The following is a 25767-nucleotide window of genomic DNA, read 5'->3' as shown; positions in this document are numbered from 1 at the left end:
CGCCACCACGCCTAGATAATTTTTGTATTATTATCATTATTTTTAGGTAGAGACGGGGTTTCACCTTGTTGCCCAGGATGGTCTCAATCTCTTGACCTCGTGATCCATTCGCCTCGGCCTCCCAAAATGTTGAGATTACAGGCGTGAGCCACCTCTCCCGGCCTGTAGTGTATTTTATACTAAAGACTGAGTAATATGCATGACTGATTAATTTCATTCCACTAGAGATTTGCTTTATTTATACCAAACATTTTTTTTGGTTAATCCTAACAAAAAGTAGAGTTGAAACTACAAAACAAATTGTACATATATATGTTTGTTGTCATTTAATTAAAAAGCGCTGATGTTATTAAATTTGTTTTTAAGAAATAAGTGGACTCTTTAAAAGCCTAAAATAACGATGGCAAATTGTCAAAAGCAGGACAAATATAAAGCTATGTTAAATCACAGAGTTTTTCAAATGAGGAATTTTATTGCATCTTTATACTTATTTCATTTTGCAAAGTTTTAAGGGGTTTTAAAGTTGTCCTTATCGTTAAAGACATACAGAATGAAAATTCCATGACCTACGTTTTCAAATAACTACCACTCTGAAAGAAAAGAGGGGGGCTCCGGAAAGGGCGTGCTTTTTTTTCTGGCATTTATACGAGGGACTGAGCGTTAACGTAACATTTCGCACTCCTAAAGAATTTACATGCTCCTTAACCTGGTATCCCTCAAGAAAAAAACTCACGGAGTAAAAAATAAGCGTAAGCCATATCTGGCGCAGAGTGGTTGCTAACAAACGCAGGAACGTTTAAAGGAAAAATGAGGGGCCTGCGAATTCTTCTCACCTTTCCAATATTCTGAGTTGTAGCAACATTAAGTGATACGGAAGTGGGACGGCAATTTATCGAACCTTGAAAGATTCTTAATATTCTAACTTGCTGAACGTCTAGTTTAAAGCCAGGAGCTTCTGCCTTTCCAGGTCCTGATGAGGAAAGCTGGGGACCACAGGGCAGGACTGAGCTACGGACGTTAGAAAGATCGAGTTCAGCGCGCGTGGGGCTAACACATCCAAACCAGACGGCGGCGCTTTTCACTCCTGGTTTTTCGCGACCTTGTAAGGAAGTGGGCGCGGGCTGCGCGGAGTCGGCCCCTCCCGATTGGCCGGCCGTCCGGGTGATGGACAGACTCCCAGGCTCCACCCCCGCCGCTTTATTGACACTAATGAGCAAGTTCTTCCCACCGCTCTCCTGCCTGGAAGTGCTGACAGATCAAGGCAACAAATTTCAATTACAATCCCTAATTTGTGTCCACAGAGTGTTTTTTACCCCTGTTAGTCCTCTCTGGCGCATCAGTTGAGGCAGACCTCGGAGCAGCTGAAGGTGGAAGGGGTGGGAGCAAAGGAGTGCATCAGTGAGAGACCGTTCGGGAGACCCAGGGAAGGAGACTTGGCTGGCTCGTCGCCGGTTCCTCGGATCCCAACACAAGCGAAAAAGAGGAAACGCCAAATTTGTTTTTGCCCGCAGTGGGGAAGGGGGCATATCTCGGGAGGCCCCGAAAGTCTTTTAGTTTTTGGTAGAGGAAGAGCGAGAGCGCGCGTGTGCCCGAGTGAGTGTATATGAGAGAGGGGCGGGCGGGCGCGGGGCGGGGGGGATGGCCGAGAAGCGAAGGGGCTCGCCGTGCAGCATGCTAAGCCTGAAGGCGCACGCCTTCTCCGTGGAGGCGCTGATAGGCGCCGAGAAGCAGCAACAGCTTCAGAAGAAACGGCGAAAACTGGGCGCCGAAGAGGCGGCGGGGTCCGTGGAAGACGGAGATTGCAGCCGCGGCGGTGGCGCGGGCGAAAAGGGCTCTTCTAAGGGAGACGAAGGCGCTGCGCCCCCTCCACCGACTGGGGCGGCGTCCGGGCCCGCCCGGAGTGGCGCAGACCTGGAGCGCGGAGCCGCGGGTGAGTTGGCCCTTTCCTGCCTAACTGCTCCCCGGCGCGAACCTGAACTTCTGCGAGTCTGCGGCTGTGCCTGCGCGCCGAGTCCCTACGTGGCCAAGGCCGCTCAGCCACGAGCGCGTTGACCGTGTAAGGAGGAAAGCTCGCCGCGCAAGCTGATCACCCTCCAGACGGTTAAGATGCCGCTTCCAGCCTTGCCTCGCGGGCAGCCGCCGCCCACTCGGCGATCCGTGCCTTCGGCCACGGCTGTTTGCGGCGCCTGGTGGTACAGCTCTGTGCTTCAGCATCTGCCTCCCTTGGGGTTCCAGCCAATGGGTGCTCTTTTTTCTTTCCTAACTTTTAAAAGCATAAGGCGGGGAGGAGAGGAGCGACGGCATACCCCACCCCGAAACCGGAACGAATGCCCTAAACCGTTTGTGCAAACCAGGAAGAGGGCGGCGTATTTGCAAACGTGGTTTTCCGGAGGGTAGTTGAGCGGTTCCCTTCCCTTCTCCTCTATTTCTCTGCCACGGCCGACGGCGACCGCTGGCTTGCTTTTCACACTCTTTGCTGGGCTGGAAGCGCTTGGCGGCCGGGAGTTTGGCGGAAGCGGGGTCTGATGAGCCTTCTAGAAGATGCCTCCGGCCTGGCCCAAAATAAGGCGCCGTAGACGCCTCTGGCTTTAGGAGGCCCAGGATATTGGTACCAGAGTCCTGGCGCTTTTGCTACGTGGGCTTCGAGGCTTCGAGGCTTCGGGGCTCCCGAGTCCCGGTGCACTGGGGACTCTGGACTCGGGAGCTCCTCTCAGACCCCGTCGGCCACGCGTCCCAGACCCTGGCGGTGGCGTGAAACCTTTTCTTCTGGGGCCTTGGCCCTGCGGAGGCCCAGCTGGTGGGGTGGACGCGGTCTGCGCGCCTTTCCCGGGCTCGGGACTTGAGGACCAAATAGGCGACACTGCAGCTCCGAATGCGCCCCTTCTACAGGCAGAGAGTGGGTGTCTATCGATTTGGCCTGTTCTTTAGGAGAACTTTATGGCACCAAAGCTTCCCCTTTTCTCCAGGTCCTTTTCCTTTTCTCAACTACCCGGGGGATCTGTCTCCGATGGCTTTCCCTCTGCTTCCCTAACAGGTTCCCTCTCTCTGTCTTTTGCTGTGCAGGCGGCTGTGAGGACGGCTTCCAGCAGGGAGCTTCCCCGCTGGAGTCACCAAGAGGCTCCCCGAAGGGGTCCCCGGCACCCGCCCTCGCCCGGCCCGGGACCCCTCTGACCTCGCCGCAGACCCCGCGGGTGGATCTGCAGGGAGCCGAGCTCTGGAAACGCTTTCATGAGATAGGCACTGAGATGATCATCACCAAGGCCGGCAGGTAAAGGGCAAGCTGGCGTGGACGCCCCTCCCCACCCCAGGCCCTGTGTTCACCCACCTCTCACTCAGTTAGGTAGAAGGGCCTGCAGTGCAGCCTGAGTTCTGTTTAGCATTTTCGGGCACATGGGAGAAGGCCCCAGACTGTGTTTCACTTTGGAGGCTGACTTTGGCCGCTCACCACCACGAGTGAGGTCGGGGCACAACCCAGCTGCCCTCTGGTTGAATGCCAGGGAGAAAATTACTGTCGCCCCTAATGCCACAGCTGTCGCAGTTGATGTTCTTAGTGCAGGGTGATTATAAATTTGAGGTCATGTTTACTCTTGTCCAGGGATTTATTTAGGCTAGTTGTCAGTTCTGGAACTAGGAAACAAATTCTTTTTTTTTCCTTTTCTCTTTTATATTTTAAACAACAGTTTACTACAGTAAACTGTGATTTGTTTTTTCAGATTTGATATTCCTAAGCAGGTTGATTTTTTTATCAGAAGATTTCCTGGCAATATGAGAACATGATCTGTCCTCCTTTCATATTAGACTAGGAGGAAAAGTCACTGGACTCACCCACAATACACGTTTAATCATTTATAGGTGCAAGAATAATTACCATGATTTTTAAAAACCATCCTGTTTATAGATTTAGAGTACCTGGTTATTTTTTTGTTCATAGTGGAATCGAACACATTAGCCTGAATTTGCTGAGGAATACTTGAAATTTTTTTATAAGAAGTTTCATCGGTTTTTAAAACTGTGAAATTTGCACCCCCATTGGTTAGTAAAATAAATGGATTTGTTCTGCAGATCATATTAATTTGAGGTAGGCACAGGAATATTTGCATTTTTAAGTTTTCAGTTCATTTAGTGCAGTGAAATCTAAGAATATGCTTTCTTAACAGTAACTTTTAGAAAGCACACACAACTCTTTCAGGGAGTGCACATGGCAAAAACCTGGATAGCATAAAAAGTATCCAAACTTATTAGAAATTACAAAAAAGCATATTTTATTGAATCCATATGCTACCTTCTACATTTTCACAGAGCTTTTATTAATGATCCAAATTCAGTCTTCACCAACACAAAGCAAGAGTTGTCTTATAAAGGATGTAATGACCTTTACTCTTTATCTTACAGGTGCACTGAAATAACACTAAAACAGCCAGCATAATAAACTGTTCTCATACCTAGTTAGGAGTATTAGCCTTTACTTTTTTCTGGAAGTAGTCTTTCATGGCATTATTGTTAGAGAAAAAAATTTGGTAAATAGCAGTACTAAAATTTCTGTTATAAGGTTAAATTAACAAAAATTAGATTTCCTGGAAGGGACTTAGATGTAAGTCATTAGATGATTTTTTAAAATTCAAACTGCTATATTTGTTTTTTATATACAATAATTTACTGTTGTATTCTTTGCTGCTGTGCCTTTTTAAAAGGATGGGTACATCTGCCAGCATCTCCTTTGATACACATCTTTGGGAAGCCAGGATGAATACAAATTTTCATCTGTTTTAATTAGCAAAGTTTTGAGTAAGTGAGGTTAAGTAAGAAAACATTTTCATAGTATGGCGGGGGAAGAAATGATTTGGTAAATATACATTGTGTTTAGTTTCTGCTTTCAATAAAGAAGTTTTACTATACCTTTCAAATTTAGAGCAACTTTTGCACTTCACCTTTACCATGCTGCAGACAGGAAGTCCTGTCTCAATAAAGAACATATTGTTTGGTTATAGCATGGCACATTGGCTCCTTGTGGTTTTTTATAACCCTTTAAAAATTTCACATTATAATGTGTTTTATCACTTTCAGAGATCCAAATTTTGTATTTCTACCATTTGTTACATCTTATTATTCATATTACTAAAGTAAATATGCTTATCGATTTTGTTTAAAGAATAAGGTGCTTTCTTTTGTGCCATTACTCCCTCAGTGTTAAATTGTTTTACTTTTAGCTATGCTGACATTTCAGTAAACACAGAACACATGTACACAGGGCATAACAAATTACATTTAAAATTTTCAGTTTTGAATTTTCTGTGTTCTGACTCTTTGAATTACATTGGTAAAGTGAATACTATATATTTGTTCATATTAAAAATGGAGATTCAAGAGGTTTCTTTGCTTATTCATTTTCCATCCTTAATCACAAACAAAAACCCCAAACCCTCTTTCTCTTCTCCTTTTTAAATAGGCGCATGTTTCCAGCAATGAGAGTGAAAATCTCTGGATTAGATCCTCACCAGCAATATTACATTGCCATGGATATTGTGCCAGTGGACAACAAAAGATACAGGTATAGTGATTAGATACTGAACGATAAGAAAACACTAGGATTTTGCAGGCTAGAGCCTGTTTGATCTGTGAGGACTGTGATCTTTGTTTCCAGAAGCCTATAGAATTTCCAGATCCATACTCCAATGCCCATGAGTTCCAGCGGCCCAGATGGTGTGCCTTCTCTTGCAGCAAATATGGAAACTCAGTTTTTTGGTTTTGTTTTGAGTAGATGCAGAAATGTTTTCAGACATTGAGAACTTTTAAAAGGGGATAGTTTGGTGTTGCTAAAGTAAATGTGTCTTTTATATTGACTTATATTTCAATTCAGATTTCAAGAGGAAATGTTATATAATGTTTATAGATATAAATCATATTAAATGAAATGTTATAATTTCTTTCTGATCTTTTTGTCATATAAATTCCCTTTATCTTGTTACATACAAAACCATCAATATTTGCAGGCTTTTTTTTTAAATTTCAGAAAATTAATATTTGCTACAAGTAAGAAAAAAATCTTATAATTTATGTGATACTAAGACATCATTAAACTGGTAACAAATTTTTACCTTTCTGGTTTTTTTTTTTGGTTAATGTAATAATAATATTTTTTAAAAATCCTTTATAATATTTGGATTTTGAAAGAGAACATATTTATGTAAAGATCAAGTAAATTTTTAAAATATACACATTCTTCAGTTTCAAGCCAATATTTACTCTTTTATTCTGCAAGAAAACAAATCAGCAATTTTCAGTGACCACGGTTTATATTTTTCTGAAGAGTTAAAAACATTAACATTTAAATAAGGATGTTTTGTGTGTTTGGAAGAAAAGAAGATATTGTTTTAAATTTTGCTCATCTTCATTTCTTTGTTTTTTTTTTTGTTTTTTTTTCGTTGCTGTTGTTTGGAACACAGCTTTCAGTAGGTTTTTTAATGAAATCAGATTTGGTTTGTATCACATAGCAATTTAGGGAGTTGCTTTTTTGGAACAGGCTTCTGGTATAAAAAGTACACAGATTTTAATTAGTACCTGCATATACGGAATACTACAAAAAGGGCTAATAAAAATACAGTCTTATTATTTGTTTTGTGTATAAATTATATTATTTTAATTAAACAAGTCATTAGGGAGTTTTGATAAAATGATCTATCACACAACAGAAGTTAGAAGATATTAAAGTTCATCCTTTAAATATACTTGATTTAAAACTCATATTCTAAATGGGGTTTTGTGCTGAGGAAGATAACATAATTCTTAATAAGCTTAATAATTATTCCTTTCTCTTCTAAATTTGTCTCCTATTTATTTTCCCAGTGTCTTCCCTACATTTCGGTTGGTTTTACTTAATTGATTCAAATTTGCTCTCACAGAAATTAAGTAATTTTCAGAAATTAGTATTAATATGCCAGCTTTTAAAAGATCAAATAGTAAAACATAAATTTGTTTTCACTTTTCTTGATTCCCAAGAAGAAATTTATTCATATTTAGAATGTTTTACAAAGAATGTGTAACTTGTAGCATTTATTCTGTCAGTTGGTGTGTTTTGACTATTCAAAATGCATACTTTTTCAAGGTTTTGATAGAACATATTATTCTATTTGAGTTGGTAGTAACTCAAATCATTTTCACAGTGCAATTTTTCTTGAATTTCTAAGATTTTTATTTCATTTTCCAATGTTTTCAGCAATATTAGGAAAAAAATTTTCAGCGAATTATCTGATGTTAGAGTGGTATTTGGTCAAGTTATTGTCACTTATTAGAATGTAAAATTAATATTCAGAAAAGCCCACAATTAGGAACTTCTTGAAATTAAATCATATCAATTAAAGGAAGGTTTCTAAAAGAGTATTCCAAATTTTATGATTGTATATTTATTCCTAAGAAAAGAAATGAAAGACTAAAAGACATATTGAGCCCAAAATGAAATATGTGACAAAGAGTTGAAACAAAGGGCCTCATCAGAGGTGTTCTGAAAATATTTTATGCTCTTATAAAAAGAAATATGTATATAACACAGGTAGAATTTTCTAAGATTATTTGCAAATTATGGCTTTAAATTGTATGCTATATTTTAACACACAAATCAGAGGAAAATATCTAAGTATATAATTTTATTTTATAATATTTTCTTCATTGTTATACTAGTTTCTAGTTTTTAATTAGCTTATTTTAAATTAATCAGTTAAATATTTTAAAAATTAATATTAAATAGTTAAATATTAATATTTCTTTCTTGAAGCATCATTATTTAAATGTATTTGTACTGAGTCGATATATTTGACTTTTAAAGGAAATAGAATAGGATGTTTTGTTTCCTAATTTAAAAAGTAATATTACACATACCATTATTTTCAAAGTTTGATTTATTTTTTGATTAGTAATATTTGAAAATTATTTGAAAGGATTTTTTATAAGGATCAAGAAAGAAATATAGGAGATGAATAAGGGCCTACATTTTATGATAATGCAAAATTTGGCAATTAAACTGAATATCCTTAAAATACAGTGTCATAGTATTTAAAAAAATAGTTCCAAATGATAACAGATGAAATATTTTTTCTATTAAAATAAAAGTTCCTAGAAATTCTGACAATTTCCTCTTGCCTTTCTACTGTCTGTTCCATAAGCCTGTACATAGTCTAACATGGGAAGTGATCTTTAAGGAAGCGGAGCTCTTTAAGATATAATTCTCAAGTATTTTTGAGAGTTACTTAAAGATGAGCTTGAAAAGCTATTTGTGTTTTCATGCTGATGGAATATTCAGAAGAAAAATGGAAAATATCAGAATAGAGATGGCTGTCTAAGGTGAATAAATGTCATTCATAAGAATGAAAATACTTGCATTTATGGTGGTGATGGTGTGCATATTTTTTACTAAGTTTTTAACACACCACTTAGTCTGAATTGTCAGTAGGCCACTGCTGCCTTAAAAAGGTTTTGAAAAGTACTCGAAATTTTATTTTGAGTGTTAAGAGGAAATCGATCTGTTTAAACCTGAAACAAAATAGGAATACATTTTGTCTGATTCTACTGAGATGGAAGTTCCAAGATACAAATAGACAGTATACTGAACACCTGGTCATTGCCTTCTAGGTATGTTTACCACAGCTCTAAATGGATGGTGGCAGGTAATGCTGACTCCCCTGTGCCACCCCGGGTGTACATTCATCCAGACTCGCCTGCCTCGGGGGAGACTTGGATGAGACAAGTGATCAGCTTCGACAAGCTGAAGCTCACCAACAATGAACTGGATGACCAAGGCCATGTGAGTAGATGGCCTCTCTAATGCATCTGTAGATGGCACAGCCAAATCGACACTGTGCCTGACTGAAGGAAATGGATGCTTCTAAGATCATAATATTGATTGCCTGACTGATCATTATGTACATAATCTTCTCAAAATCAAGTTTATATTTGCACTTGAATATAAATACATAATCTTCTCAAAATCAAGTTTATGTTTGCACTTGAATATAAATACATAATCTTCTCAAAATCAAGTTTATATTTGCACAAGAATGTACCTGTTGTGGGAGTTACCCTGTGAGGCATTTAATAGGTTAAAACTAAATACAGCATTTGTATTGGAATGAAAATACTGGAAGCAGAAATGTTCTTAGGTAAAACATTTGTGTGAAATCCCATGAGGTGCTAATGATTATACTGTTAATATGAACACTTTGGAGTTGGGTTAATAAGGATAATGATTTCTTGTGTCCCTGTCTACATCCAGCTCTTTTTCAGCTGAGGCTCATTGCTTCTCAGTAATTCCCCAGGCTTATGCTGTTTGTGTGTTCCATCTGCAAGCCCCCAGTTGTTTTGTAATGATATCTAATGTGTCAAAATGTTACAACAATCATTCCTTTTATTCTTAAAACTGCTGAAACATGATACATAAGTCAGAGTTCAGCCATTTCAATAATGCAGTCATTTTTAACACCTTATTAATTTTTATGCAGTTTTGTTCCCAGGCAAGATTTCTACATTATTTTAATAAACAAGTAACTGGATACATGCTGATTTCTGTTTAAAGCTTGCATTTTTAAAATTAGGTTTCTGTTAAGAGAGTTTTGATTGAGGAAGGATTAAAATGCCTTTTGAAGAATGTATCATGCATAAAAGATATACCAACTTGTTTATTTCTTGAAGGCATGATATAAAGATAGCATATTTATGAGAATATTTTTTAAAACAAAATGCCATAAACTAGTAATATTGTGATAACAAGATACAATTTGGAAGTTGCTAAACAATATCTTAAGAAACTGACCTGAATGAAAACATTCCAGTGCAAATTTCACTGTGATACAAATGCAGTAGGTGGATTTTTAAGATACAACTAGTAAAATCTCACACTGCCAGTGTTTTTGTTTCTTGATTATTGCCTTTTATGACTTAAAACAGAAATAGAAAATAGCATAGTAGATTTATTTTCTGCACCCAACTTCATGTCCCATATTATTTATTTATTTGTTTATTTATGTATCGAGATGGAGTCTCCCTCTGTCGCCAGGCTGGAGTGCAGTGGCGTGATCTCGGCTCACTGCAGTCTCCATCTTCCAGGTTCAAGTGATTCCCCTGCCTCAGCCTCCTGAGTAGCTGGGAGTATAGGTGCACACCACCACACCTGGCTAATTTTTTTGTATTTTTCGTAGAGACAGGGTTTCACCACGTTGGCCAGGATGATCCCGACCTCCTGACCTCGTGATCTTCCCACCTAGGCCTCCCAAAGTACTGGGATTACAGGCGTGAGCCACCTCCACACCCGGCCCATGTCCTGTATTTTAGTGCATTGCTTCCTTACTTTTCTTATTTTTATTCCTTATTTTTATAATTTAACACAGTCAAGTTGTAACAATTATTTTTCATAGGAATTCAGGAAAAGAACACTGATTTCTTTTGTGTCATTAAGCAACTGACTGTAAAATATGCTCAGCACATTCATTAAAAGACTTTGTTTTTGGAATATGAAATTTTAGACTTAATGTTCTTAGTGTTACTTATTATCAAAACCTTAAGTACAGTACATTTTTTGTGAGGTCTACAGTTTAAAGAATATATGCTCTAAAGAGATAAGTGGGGGTAAAAACAGTGTACCCTCATGTATAAGTTATAAACTTCTTAATAATATAAATCAACATAATCATTTTACAGTTCTAATTTTTTCCATGCACATTACTGGCTTTCTATCTAATATCTAACAGATATTAAATATAGATCTTGTAAGTTTTCAACCTGTATGATATTAACTTTGTGATTTCAATAGACTTTATATAAACAACATCCTTCTGAAAATAGGATGTGTGTGTGTGGAGAGAGAGAAAAAGAGAAAGACAGATAGAGACAGAGATAACTTGTTTTAAGAAACTTACCCAGGAAATTTTGGGACATGACAAGTCCAAAACTTGCACAGCTGGCTAGAAACCTAGGGAAGAAGTGATGTTACAGCCTGAGTCTGAAGGTAGTTTTCTGACAGAATTTCCCCTTCCTTCAGGCATCTCAGTCTGTTTTCTCTTACTGTCTTCAACTGATTGGATGAAGCCTACCCACATTATGAAGAGTAGTAGTCCACTTTTCTCAAAGTTTGCTGATTTAAATGTTGGCAGCAACATCTAGACCAGTGTTTCATGAAATACCTGGGTACTGTGGCATAGCCAATTTGCCATATAAGATTAAGTGTCACACAGCATTTGTTTAAAACACAAAATAATACATTGAAAATTGAAATTTAGTTACTTAAACCTAAATAATACTTTACTATTATGGAAATAAATAACATAGCAGAAAATAATCAAAATATAAAGAAGTATGTTGTCTAACTGCTGAAATTTTTTCTTTAAGTTTGTGGCAGAATGTTCTAGTTGAATAAATAGAGGTACTTTGACATGTGGGGAGTAGGGAGAGAGATGTATCTGTGCAGTGTGGAAGGAAGTAAATTGCCTTTGGGAATGATAAATACGTACATATTAATTGATATGAGAGGAAAATGTAGGAGGGAAAGTGCTCTTTCCATTATTCACTTAGAAAACATACTTCTGAAGATGTTATCCAATGTGGTAAAAGACACAAAGTTGGCTGGGCACGGTTCCTTGGGCTAAGCATGGTGGCTCATGCCTGTAATTGCAGCACTTTGGGAAGCTGAATCAGGTGTACCACCTGAGGTCAGGAGTTTGAGACCATCCTGGCCAACATGATGAAACCTCATCTCTACTAAAAATACAAAAACTAGCCAGGCATGATGGTGCTTGCCTGTAGTTCCAGCTACTTGGGAGACTGAGGCAGGAGAATCACTTGAACCCAGGAGGCAGGGGTTGTAGTGAGCTGAGATCTTGCCATTGCACTCCAGCCCGGGTGACAGAGTGAGACTCTGTCTCAAAAACCAAAAAAATAAGATACCAAAGCCATAATCTCTGCTTTCTGTGAGTTTCTAGCCTAGGTGGGGTGAGAAGAAGCCATGTACACAGATCATCATCCTGCCAGCTCGGAGAAGTACAGATGCCAGTGTCACTGTCTTCCAGTCAGGAAAGATTGGAAAGGCCTTTTAAAAAAGAATCTGTTGATTTACTCAGCTCAGTAACCCGAAATGAGGCTAGATTAGACATTAGGAATTTGTTTCTAATTCTATTATTGATTGTGATTCAGGGTATAAGAAGACAATGGTATTGTTATGGTAGGACTATCTAATTCAATAGGCCCTTTGCAGATGCAGAGACCTCTTGGGAACTTACTCCTCTACCCTTACATAGTTGAGGTTCATCCCTTCTGCCCCTGCTCACCCCAAGGCCTTAATTCCAAAAAAAGTAGCATTGATCTCTAATCTAATTAGTAAAGCTATAGACTCAAATGAGAGGTGATTTTCTAGCTTGCTTTCTAAATTGCTTTGTTTCCTCTTCTCAGTTTCTAGTTTTTCTCTGCCAAAACTGTGTAAGTGTGCAGCATAGTGACTTAAGAACTCCATGGAGACCTGGGACTTTTATTAATTTAACACAAAATAACTGCAGGAATCAAATCCTCAGAGTGCTTTGACTGGACATAGGTACACATGAGACATGAGATAATGTGACATTGAGGTTTTCCACAAAGTGACTTTTCAGTTGTTCAAATATAAGGAATTATTTGGAGAGGAAGAGTGGTGAAATTCCAGAGTGGAAGTGTTCCACCACTTCACAGTTAATCTTTGAATGTTTTGAAGAACTAATCTCTTCTTGATCCTTGGTGAATCCATAGGGAACTTTATGCTGGCTTTTATACAAACCAAGACTGGTCCTTGAGCTACCCATGTGCAGAGGGGTTAACATGCATGGGTAGCGTAATTCCTCTCATCATGTACATGATTCCCAATTCCTCTGGAATTTTCCAACTGAAGGAAAACAGTTAGATAAGCATTTTCATTAAAAATTAGAAGACATTTAACAGGTAGTGGTGTACCTTAAGCCTCAGAAGGATTTATACCCACGGTGCTGTGGTGCTTTGGAAGGAAGCATGGCCAGACAGCCACAGCGGGGCCTGTGGGAGGACCTGTACTTCCAGCTGCTGAGGAATCTGTGATACTGATGCCTTGACTCTTTCTCGTTTCTCCTTAAGAAGCAGGTGTGAAAACAATATGTTATAGGGGAGGTTGCAGAGGTTTCCCTGGTGGAAGGAACTTACAGTTGCTTAGAAGTATGACACATTTGGGTTTGTGGGCAAGCCACTTTCACTCTGAGCTTGATTTTTTCATGGATTATATTGGAATCAGAGAACTTAGAGTGAACCAAATGAGCTGACGAACTCAAAAGTACATATTTGTAAAGAGTCCATCATGTACAACATCATACATTAAACAAAAAGAAGGCTACCTTGCTGTGGAGTTTGTGGTGGTTACAGCCTTGACTCCCACCATTTAAAGTGAGTCGGTTTGTGGTGTTACCAAAAAATGCAGGGAGCCAGGTTTTTGTTACCTATTTCTCATTGGACCCTTAATTGACTAATTTCATCATGAGAATTTAGGTCATCTGGAAAATTTCCAGTCAGCAGGGAATGTTTTCTTATTGAGCTATCCTGTAAGACTAGAGGCAGTTTGCCTGCCTGTCATATCTTAAGCTCTTTCCACTCATCAGATCAGAAATAAACAATGCTGTGCTTTTTGTTTTTGACTCATAATGTATTAGCCTGTACCTGCAAAAGCAGTCTGTATTTATGGACTTGGTGTGACTATGCTGCTAGCTAAACCTCAAAAAATAATCTTTGTAAACAGATCAGAGAACATTGAACATTGTACATCACATAGAATTATTTGTGTTTTGGAGATGGACATTATATTGTGTCTTCTTGTTTATAAGGCCAGTGGTTCTCCTGGTTCTATTTGCTTTATTAAATAAGCAAAATTTTATTGAGGATTCATGATTATAAATTTGATAGTTAATAATCAAATTGTTCACCCCTTCTGCCCCTGCCCACCTCAGAGCCCCCAATTCCAAAAGAATTTAACATTGATCTGTAATTAGTAAAGCTGTAGACTCAAATGAGAGATGGTTTTCTAGCTTGCTTTCTAAATTCCTATTTTTCTCTTGTCAGGGCCTAGTTTTATTCTGCCAAATCTCTGCAAGTGTGCAGCATAGTGACTTGAAAACTCAGTGGAGACTTGGGACTTTTATTCATTTAACACAAAATGATTGCAGGAATCAAATCCTTGCAGTGATTTGACTGAACCTAGGACCGTACGAGACGTTAAAAAGCACATAATGCTGTCTTACAAAGAAGAACTGAGGCTTCTCAGTCCCCCCAAAAATCCAGGGATACATGAAATTCTTGTAGATAATACTGAATATATATTATTTTCCTTGAGCAATCTTCAGATTACTATCGATAATTGCTCCTTAACATGCAAACAAGACATATATCAGCCATTTCTGTACCCTCTCCAATATACCCCATTTGAAGTCTTTTTTGAAAGGTAAGTCCTTATTAAAAAAGTCCTTAAAATATATGGAGAAATCTGATTGAGAAAACAATCTTCATAGACACCTGCTTCATAGAACCCGCTTTTCATTGACTAGTAAAAAGAAACACAAATGAATCTTTCTTTCATCACAACTCAATCCAATTTTCTGAAATTGACTATGCATTTATTTTTGTTTGTTTAATGGAAAGCAGGTTTTCTCCAGTTTTTCTTCTGCTGAGAAATTTCTTTCTAAAAGATACACTAGTTCTCCTTGGGAGTTTAAATTTTATTGTTTCGTCCCTTGTTGTTTGCTTACCAGTGGCATTTTGTTTCTTAACTTGGAGAAGAGGAAGAGCTCTCCTTTAAACTCCCCTACTCCCCAAGATACCAAGTGAATATTACTTTCTAATGAGAGAAATTAATTAAGAAATAGGGAGGGGGAAAAGCAGAGTTAACATTAACAGTTATTATGATATGATTGGTCGTATGCTGTTTTATGTTTATATAAAAAGAGCATGTTAAAGAGTATGTTAACTGATGAGACACAGATGGGGCTTAGTTAACTGCTTCTATAGGTTGAGACCCTTTTTTTCTGTTTCTTTTGTTGGGCCTTGCCCTGTGATGATACCTGCCCACAAAATATGAATTGATACTAAATTCAAATGAATGTGGTGGTGGTGGGAGGATGAGCCATGGGCCATGGAACTCAGCTTCCAGGTTCAGCCTTGAGGATTCAGAATTCTCTTGCTTATGTAGACCTTAGCTTGCCACCTATAAATTGGAGTATTAATGTCAGTTTTTTCAGACTTAACTATGTCTAATGTAAAGTCACACAGAACTCTGCCTATCAAGTAGGGAAGGGAAGCACCTCTAATTGGAGGGTGGCAAACAGACCTTAGAATCTATCTTGCCTACTCCTTTTTCCTAATATAGTTCTGAGAAAGAATAACTAATGGGTCCAAATGTCTGCAAGATATCTTTCAATTCTGCAGAGATACTGTGCTTCCAAGAATATAAACTTAGATTTAGATTATACCTTTTTAAATGAGGATTAGTGAACATATTACTTAGGTAATATACAAAAGTAATGGGAATAAAAATATTCTGTATTCACGAAAAATCTGTTTCGAGTGTGCTTATCATTGGTATCATTAGAATTAAATGTTGCTTCTGTGTTTTTCAAACCTTCTACCTAACAACAAAATATGCATTTTATTTTCTACCTATTAAAAAAATTTCTGGTTGCAACCCTTTATGTTCATTTGGTGAGTCACTAATGGGTCATTAAAATTCTACCCTTTACATAGAGCAAAGAGAAATTTCCAGAATTTCTGGAAGGAGAATTTTCCTGAGGTTGAAGATTTGCATGCACCCACAGGTGATGATGAGGGCTGGTTTCCCCTCTTGTCCTTTCCTCATACTCATGCTTCCTCTCCTAGTATGTCTGGTTGGCGTGATCATTAGATGTGCTATCCAGGCATTTCTTCCACTGATAGAAGGAAAACTGTAGGGTGAAAAAAAGTCTTGGCCACAGTGCTGTTTGCTGCCGGAAGGTAAAGAATCTTCTTGTGGCAGCAAACACTTTCCATATATAGGACAGTCTGTGTTTGGACTGACCAAATATTCTGAATGTGTCTTTTTAAACTGCCCACATCCTAAACACAAGGCAGGCCATCCACTGCATTTTTCTAAGACTTTTCTCTAAACATTTGTTTTTCAAATTCATGATGTCCCAGAAACTGAATTCAAATCTTACAGCCCAGAAAAAATGCAGGTTTCTTAAGGAAACTCCTTAATGAATACCTGAATATGGAATCCCAGCAGCCAGTAGAAAATCCCACTGGTTGAAGCTATTTCTTCACCCTACCCCATCAGCCTTTAAAGCATAGAACATATAAAGAAGAAAAAGTTCACTCACAATTCCACCATCTAGAGGAAATCACTGTTCGTATCTTTGTATGGGTCCTTTTTACTCTATTTTTATGTAGTTGTGACAAGTTTATAAACAATTTGGGTCATTTAAAAAATTTTAGATTTTAAAAGTATTTTATTACATGGTTAAAAAAAATGCTGTATTTTATTGTGTGGATTTCATTCACCTGAGTTACTCATGTTGGATATGTAAGTGATTTATAGGTTTCTACTGTTAAAAATAATGTGATGCCCATCTTTGTACATGAAAGCTTTTCTAAATTTGTAATATTTTCTTAGGATAAATTCTCAGATGTGGAATCATTGGGTAGAAGGTAGTTGGACCATATTATCAGATTTCACCAACAGCATCTTAGAGGGCCAGCTTTTCTGTTCTCTGAAGTCTGAGTGATGAAAGCCTCATTGTGGTAGAGGCAGAGACATTGGGCGCTCCCAGCAAACCAGAGACTTTGTGAGCCATACAAAAAACAGATGCTGGAGTGTCCTTAAAATTCCCTTTGCCCTTGAATAGACATATGTAGTCACGAATTGGGAAAAAATTTCCTCTGAAAAAAACCTTGTCCGCGAATGCTTATTTTTTAGGGGATGGGTGTGGTGCAATTTAAATAATGATTTCAGTCTCATTTGTAGTTTTATTGGTTTGGACTCTGTGTTCCATTGGGCTCATTATAAATAAAATGTGTATTAATTTATTCCTGTGGTTTTAGCAATTGAAAATTTGTTGTTAAGTTCACATGGTTGCACACAGAGTTTCACTAAGATAGTGCTTTTTATTTTGTATTCTTTTTTTTTTTGAGGCGGAGTTTCACTCGTTACCCAGTCTGGAGTGAAATGGCGTGATCTCGGCCCACCGCAGCCTCCGCCTCCTGGGTTCAAACAATTCTCCTGTCCCCGGCCTCAGCCTCTCGAGTAGCTGGGACTACAGACACACGCCACCATGCCCAGCTAATTTTTGCATTTTTAGTAGAGACGGGGTTTCACCATGTTGACCAGGATGGTCTCCATCTCTTGACCTCTTGATCCACCCGCCTCGGCCTCCCAAAGTGCTGGGATATAGAGGCATGAGCCACCGCTCCCGGCCTTTATTTTGTATTCTTATGTACATTTACAAATAACTTCTTTGCCTTTCCTCTCCAGTTCTGATATATCTTATTAAATATATAATATATCTGCATCCTTGGAAATAATTACCAATTAGAATTGATTGTATACATTAAATATTTAGTCATGGTGTTGAGATTAGGCAGAGGCTCCTGATAAATTTGCCTTTTCCTTATTTGATATAGATTATTCTTCATTCTATGCACAAATACCAACCACGAGTGCATGTCATCCGTAAAGACTGTGGAGACGATCTTTCTCCCATCAAGCCTATTCCATCCGGGGAGGGAGTAAAGGCATTCTCCTTTCCAGAAACTGTCTTCACAACTGTCACTGCCTATCAGAATCAGCAGGTATGTTCTCAGAATTGGTATCTTTGTAGATTTTCATTTTAGGGGAAGAGAGGAAGTTAGCCATCGTTCTCACTGTCAATGTTAGGAATAAAGCATTTGCCATGTATGACATTCAATGTGTGTGTGTGTGTGTGTATGTATGTATGTGTGTGTGTGTGTGTGTATGAACAACAGTTCTTTATCCATGATTCCCCAAGTAAGGCTACTCTAATGATGATGACAAACCATGTCTTGTGACTGACAGTGTAGGTTTACTTTCTATTTTGAGCTATGAAATTATGATATCATAATTAAAATTACAATGTATTTGTATTGACTAGAAAATAGTCATGTAAAATATTAAAAATGAATTGTATAATAGAGCAGAAGACTTGATAAGTCACTTTATTTCGAAACCACAGTCTAAAAATATTTCAGAAGAATTCAACCTGTAGAGTTGTTTTGGTACATATACAAAAGGGCTATTTCTTTCAAGACAGTCTTTAATTGTCATAGAAGATGACAAACATGCTTGTAGTCTGAGAAATCAGCAATGGTAGAATAAGCATTTCATAAAGTTAGAAATAATTTGAGAAGTGAAATGTTTCTTTTCTATATGGGTAAACATCTATATTTATCTAAGGCTATATCTGTATGTGTCAGTTAGGTGGAGAATTGAATCAGAGGCAATATGTAATCCATGGTAGAATTCCAGAGTTTCAAGAAATATCCATGTAATGTAAGCCAATGTGGTCTGTAGTAGATTTTTAAAATTATTATTTCAGTGGTCAGCAGAATTGTTTTAGGTCTCCATTTCTCTTTATATTTATATACATTTCAATTACAAATTTAAAGGTTTTTAATCTCTCTATTGTGGTTTCTGTTGTTATAAAACTTCTTAGAAAATTTGGATTCTAGCCCATGTGTTCTTTGGGCTGAGAGGCTCAATAACTCTTATTGGTATGGAGACATCAATCAGTCCCACAACTGAAGGTTGTTCTGTCCTCTCACACTTATGTTGCCACTCTTTTATAAACTTTTAGGAAGGAACAGGAAATGTAAGTTTTAGAAGGTCCAGAGATAATATATTTAATAATATATTAAAATATATTTAATGTATATTTATTAATATGTTACCAAATATATTAATATTTTAATGCTATGTAAAATATATTTACTGTAATATATTTAACAATATATTGAAATATATTTAATGTTATATATATACTTATGGAATGCTTCATGAATTTATGTGTCATTCTTGTGCAGGGGCCATGCTAATCTTCTCTGTATTGTTCCAGTTTAGTATATGTGCTGCCAAAGTGAGCACAATATATTTAATATCGCATATTTAATATATTATAAGATAATATATTTATAATTATGTATTTAATATAATATATTTATGATTTTATATTAAATATATTCAACTTACAAATATAAATGTATAAATTGTATAATATGCTATACATTAATATGTAATATATTAAATATATTATAATTATATATTTAATATGTTTAAACATATTAGGGGCAGAGAATGATTTTTGGGGAGAAAAAGCAATGCATGAGGAGAAAATAGCAGAGCCACTTAGTATCCTTTTAACAATCTCAATTCATTGTCTCTCTTTCCATCTCTTCTTTTTGTTTCTCTCTCACACATGAATTAACTATGCTCTTTGTGTATTTTCTGCCATCCTCTGTGGTACAGTAAGTGCAATGCATTCAGCTTTTGGCATATGTTGTGACTAACACTAATTAGTGAACATTGAGGAGTTGATTAAGATGGTGAACAGATTAGAGGGGAAATTGATAATGGTGAAATGCAATCATGTTTACTTTTTAGTTTCCTGGCAACCGTTTTTAAGAACTTATGGAACGCTGTAAGCAGACTAGTGGTTAATAGCATGCACTCTGCAGCCTGTGGGCCTGGGTTACTTAAGCTTCAGTTGAAAATAAAACACGAATCTGAGACAATAGCTATATATGAGTTGCTCTAGTAATTAAATGAGTAGTATGCATACAACTTAGCACAGCGTACATTTTATGCACTCAATACATATGTTAGTAATACAAATAATGATAGTAATTGTGTTATATCTTTGTTTTGACAAGGCATCATTATATAAATCTGTATGTTTTTAAAAACAATATTTTAAATGAACATTTACATTGCTTAATGTTTTTTAAACATTATTTTTATAAACAGAAAATTGAGCTGTATTGACCTGTAAAGAAGAATTCCTTCAATGACAGAGTGGCAGACATCATGACTTAATTAGCAAACCCTTTCATTATATCATTTATAATGTAGTTTTATCCACATACTAAGATAACATCATATGGAACACATGTGTCTCAAGTGTTGCGTTTCCAATTGGAGAGTGTGCACAGGCAATGCAGGGGGACTGCAGATGTCTTTTATCCAACAGTTTTCGTCCTTAGCCAAGATGGTGCAATTAGAAGTATGTTCATTAACTTTGTAGAGTTCATTAAGCCCAGGAATTTAGAAGGCAAAACATGATGTGTCTCTTGGAAAATAGGCTGTAAATTCTTGTGAGCAAAGTATAGATCTGGTAATAAACAGATGAGATGTTATTTATTAGTGTCGAGTTCAGGATGGCATAACTAAAAAAAAAAAAAAACTATTGATGGACATGATTAAATCATTTGTAAAAAATTTCCCCCTGACTCTTGGTGTCTTAGTGGACTGAAAGCTCTTTATGAGTCAACAAATTAGAACTCCTGTTAAAACTAAAACATCACATATAGGAACCATTTCACTACCTACATATCTCATAGTATGTTGTATACCTCAATATAACACAATACAGTTTATTTTGAAAGAAAGTTAAAAAATAAAATTAAAGCATAATTTATTTTTATTCCATGTCGTATGAGGTTTGATGTCATTAAAATCTTCAAGTAGTGGTTACCCCTGGTAGGACATTCACTGTAGTGCTCTGACTAGGTTAGGACTCCACAGATAAAAGAATAAGACTTTCATATAAGAGACACAAAGAATATTAAAGGAGAGACAAAGAAAAACACAGAGGCAGAAAATTAAAGGGGTGTGTATATTATTACCTAATTTTGAAGAAGAGAAAGCTGTGTAGGAGCTTAACATTTAAATGGCTTTGAATAGAAGTTGGATAGGAGTTACTCCTCATTACCTTTATTGAGAGAGAAACAGGATTAAACCATGTCTCAGAGTTAAAGGGAAGAACTTCAGTTCACAGAGCATTGTCAAATATAAGGCAAGTTACCAAGAGATGATTCAGAATCTCCTTTTCCGGGAATATTAAAAACAAAACAAATTTATATCTATTAATGCAGATTGAAAAGGAATGAAGTATCTTTTTTATAGCAGATGAATGTTCTAGATGATTTCTGAAATTTTCTTTTGCTTTACTGCTAGGATATTTAAAAACTTGAGGAATGAAAGAGGGGCATACAATTGAGTTTTCTAACAGTTAATTTTTGAGTTACTGTAGTTCTGCAATCAAGTAAGAACCTTACTTGACATTTATGTAAGATTTGATTTTTTTTTCCCTACTCTGCAGATTACTCGCCTGAAGATAGATAGGAATCCATTTGCTAAAGGCTTCCGAGACTCTGGGCGCAACAGGTGGGCCTTAGTGAAGACCATTCTGGTTGTGATAAATATGTTTGATATTTTATTATGCATTTTCTATTACAAAGTAAATGGCTAAATTTACTAATTTGATAATGAAATCATTTCTGATGAGAACCATTGTGCCTTGAAGGTAACTTATTTTTGTACTGTAATGGTGTGATCTACCCTAAGGTGAATGTTCATGTGTGATACTGAGCTGAAAACGGAGGCTCTCAGGGTGTATACTGCATGATGTTTCTGAAGGGGGCCCTGAAGAAACCTGATCTTACAGGCACAGAGGCTTCAGTATCCCATTTAAATATCCTCTTTGCCTCTACTGTTGGTTTAGATTTCTTTGGTGATGATGCAACTATCTATATTGTCTGTGGAGTATGATAAGGTCTTTCATTGAGTCATATATCCAGCTGGAATATGAAACTATTCTCCATTGCCAAGAGAGCTGATGTTTTTTAGTTTTCAAATTTGTCTTGCCTCTGCTGACAGCCACACACTTTTTATTTTTTTCTGTTTCACATTTTGTGGTGTTTGTACTAAGTGGTAGAGCCACAATGATGAATTCCACTCTATTACTTTTATCAAAAAGTGGATCGCCTAATCTATGTGCCGAAGGGTTTTTGAATTTATTGATATGACTCTACTCCAATATAGTTCAATACATTTTCTAAAATAACCATTAGTAAGTAGTGAGAGAAAGTAATAATAGACTACAATTCTGCAAATGCCTTTTTAGAGTAATGCTTCTACTTAAACGTGTTTAAAAGCAGCTTATTTTTTAAAAGAGTGTTTTAACAATCTTTATGACTTTACTCCTGAAATTATTCTAATAATCATTGAAAATCCCCAATTATTTTAGAAACAGTTTCATTTGAAATTTTAGAGGGAAAACAATCCAGATTCTTAGTTCTTTCAGTTGATTAATTAGACAAGATGGGGGAACAGAGTTTGTCTCAGAATACACTCAAAGGCTTTCAGAGATGTGATGCCATTTTCATATGCAGTGGCATCATTGAAACACCATGCAACATGAGGACTGAAATGCAGTTAAAATGCACTGAGAGTAGAGTGGCCTTCAATTTAGTGCAGGTAAATCAGGAAGACTAATAGCAGGGATTTCCTGTGAAATTTTTCACTCTGTAGGAAACTTTGTAGATATTCCTAACACATAAAACTTGTCTGCTGTATTGAAATTATTTTGTTTTTTAGATGTCTGTTTAAATGTAGAGAAAAAAATTATTTGGCTTTTGTTTCATTACATTAGCCCTGATTAACCTTGTTTTTCAAAGGTGTTTCTGAAAATTAGATGCAAATTGAACCATCATTTAATAACTGGAGATGGCCACGTAGTGAGGTGACTGAAGAGACCCTTTGGAATGACTCCTATTTCACCTTGGCAAATGCTTTGATGGAATTATTTTGTGATTTTTGTTATAGCAGAATAGTATTTGTCCATTTAAGAGTCTTGTATTACTTTCAGGTTTTTTTTCTTAAGTAGAAAAGGAATTTATTAAAACACTGAAATTCCAGGAGAGAAATACTCAGGCTTGAAGAATATACAACCAAAAACTATAGCCAAGCTATCAATTGCTCTAGCAAAGACTTCACTGCTGCAGACTCAGGGGTCATATGCTTGTGCACAGTCAGTTCATTTTTGAAAGGATACATTTAAAATATTTTTAAAAGTATATTTTGAACAGATAATAGTGAATGAATTTATTGATATGACTCTACTCCAGTATAGTTGAGTACAACAATATAGTGCAGTTGAAGTTGTTTAAAGGCATATTGTATACAAGAAGTGAGATGATAGATGCATATGACAAGGTTTCAGGAAGAGTTCTAGATATTCAGCATAATGAAAATACTTTTGGTTACTTAAATTTGGTCAGTGAAAAAGACAGTGGTATTGTTGAATATAAATACTAGGTCTGTTGTTTGATATGGTGAGGTCAAAATGCTAGCTTTGGTAAGGATTTTATTATCCCTTTGGCTATTTCACTATTTTAGGAGTATGTAGGCATGACATCCATGGTGCTTGTTACCATTTCTTTCCTGACTCTAAAGCTTTAAAAGTTTTGGAGGAACATACAGAAGACAGTGAATTATGTTTTAATGCTTTTAAAATTTTGTTAAAATTTAAAATTTTAATTTTTTTCAAGGGTTTAAACAATATTATAGTACATGAAAAGCATGTTGAACCTATATGTGGCTTTCTTGCTAGTGAAACAAAGTTTCAACTTTTTTCCTTGCTGAAACTCTCTTGCTTATTATAGATAAGCTATTTACTAATACTTCTTACTTTGGAATGCTAAATATCTATAAATTATCATTCCTCTATTTAAAAATCTGATTGTAACGTTTCCCATTGACAAATGCAAAAGACACATTTGGAGAAGAGATAATTCAGTCACCTGTGAACATTTCTAACTTTAGTTTCTAATATTAGTTTCCTTTAAAAAGACCAAGTTATATATAAGACTTTGTGGAGGGCACAGTGGTTTGGGGAGCATGGGCATGGAGGGGCATGATTTTTTAAATATATTAGTAGAGAAGTAAGACTATGAAAAAAAGTTTAACATACCCCTGGTTCTATTGTGCTGTTGTTAGTGTTTTTTAAAACAAATTCTATTTTTATTTCCCCTACCCTGTACATGAAATATGCAGATTGATCAGGACAAGAAATAAACATAGACTTGTGATTGTTTAAACTTTATAAAACAATTTGCCTTAATTAAAAATTATCTTTTTCTGGTTATTTATAGCTCCACGGTCTATTTTACAGGAATCAGTAGCTTCGGCCCTTAAAAGCTCTCCTGCAAGACATTTGCTATGTGAGAGAGAATTTATGTGCTGAGAATAGTTTCATTCTTCAGTTAGGCCTTCGGTTTAACCCTATAAAATTTTTTACTCAGGAAGGTACAAAAATTTCTTCTCTTTAAATACTTCAGGAAAAACATAACCATTTAACTAAATAAACTTGGCCATTTGATAGCATAAATTAGGGTGGTGATAAAATGTGGAAATTGTTCAAAGGCATCTTGTATAAATTATCGCCTTGGCTGCACTCCTGCAGGAGGTGCCTTTTATCTTTTCTTTAACTAGCTGGGAAAGGTCTCCATTACTGGAGAAAATGAAGGCTTTTTTAAAAATGTCCAGATTCAGCTAATAAATATTTTATAACTGTTTCCTGCAAAATGTCTGAAATCCTTTCTGGAACTTGCAGTGTGAAACAGCAGCCTCAGAAAAAATATTGATTGCTCCATATGAGATCACTTGTAGCTATGTCACCTTCAGAGCATCTCTTTAAAGCTTAGGGTTATATATTTACGATGATCAATAATTTCTCTCTGAGAATTTAGTTTATGGATTTATATTTGAATCATAATAAAGTTTATACTGTCAAAGCAAATGATGCGGTAAGATACATCTCTATAGTCAATCAGTTTCTAAGTCCAGTGGATGCTTGTTAATTATCTTAGTAAACTCCCCTCAAGACCTTAGTACCTTTGATCACCTTAGTACCTTTGATATTTAAAACAGCAATTACTCAAACTCATCTGTGTGGTAATTAAAAGCTGTTTTATATTAAGCTGTGTCTTAACAATCTTTTGCATTTAAAATCATCTTACTTCTAGAAAGTCACAAAATTTAGTATTGGTATAAGCTGAATAGAGGGTAATCAGCTAAACATCACCCAGAGTTCAATAGTCCAGTGTTAAATACACCCATAGGCAACATGAGTTTTGGAACTGACCATGTCTGCCAAACTGACCAGAAATCAATACACCAGTACAGAAAATATTATCGAATGGCATGAACTTTGATTTGGCTTGTAGTTTGGCCATAGATACAATGACTTGTTTGGAAAAAAATCACTTAGAATGAAACAATGTTAGGACCAATAGGGGTAATCTCATCCTCTCTTTGTGAGAAACTGAAGTTTAGGGAGATTAGCAAATTTACTTAAGGTCAGACAATGGGTTTAGTGAGTTGCAGTGCCAGCCTAGTCCTTCTGACCCCAATCTAGTGTCCTTACCACTAAATAATTCTCTCTGTGCACATTGATTACATCAGAAGCCAGATTCTGTTCTCGCTCAGGGTAGCCCAGGTGGAGCAGGTGCAGGTCCCCTCTGTGCTCTGCTCTTTTCTTTGGCAGCCCTGCACTATCCCCTCTGTGGGGCTACAGATGTCTCTTTGAAGTGTTCCCAGAGCTGCACCCCCAGAGCCTGTGACTTAGAGATGAGTCAGGTTTATGTGCAGCCTCAGGAGGTGTGTTAATGCATGCAACCCTGTGCATGTATACACATCTCCCCTCC

The 25767-nt window shown here is 36.8% G+C and overlaps 1 protein-coding gene and 1 non-coding gene across 11 annotated transcripts in view; one reads left to right on the top strand and one right to left on the bottom strand.

Annotated features, from left to right (window-relative positions):
• The first annotated feature begins 1229 nt into the window (after positions 1-1229).
• The window catches only part of TBX18 (T-box transcription factor 18), a 312102-nt gene continuing 287564 nt past the window's right edge, over positions 1230-25767 (top strand). For 9 of the 10 annotated variants that reach the window (XR_013534860.1, XR_013534862.1, XR_013534861.1 and 6 more), the window contains exons 1-6: positions 1230-1930; positions 3064-3268; positions 5447-5548; positions 8623-8794; positions 17671-17838; positions 21381-21445. Coding sequence is in view for 5 of the 10 variants with exons in the window: in XM_054254222.2 (XP_054110197.1) it covers positions 1639-1930; positions 3064-3268; positions 5447-5548; positions 8623-8794; positions 17671-17838; positions 21381-21445 (1004 nt within the window). In the remaining 5 variants the exon portion in view is untranslated. Of the gene's footprint in view, positions 2243-3063; positions 3269-5446; positions 5549-8622; positions 8795-17670; positions 17839-21380; positions 21446-25767 lie in introns of all 10 variants that reach the window. The other variant, XM_035296253.3, reaches the window with a different exon arrangement.
• Positions 19042-19147, bottom strand: LOC118153255 (U6 spliceosomal RNA). Its single transcript, XR_004742511.1, has one exon. It is a non-coding gene; the product is annotated as a U6 spliceosomal RNA (small nuclear RNA).

Source organism: Callithrix jacchus, chromosome 4 (assembly GCF_049354715.1).
Source record: "Callithrix jacchus isolate 240 chromosome 4, calJac240_pri, whole genome shotgun sequence".
Taxonomy (NCBI): Eukaryota; Metazoa; Chordata; class Mammalia; order Primates; family Cebidae; genus Callithrix; species Callithrix jacchus.
This window is presented reverse-complemented; position numbering and strand designations above follow the sequence as displayed.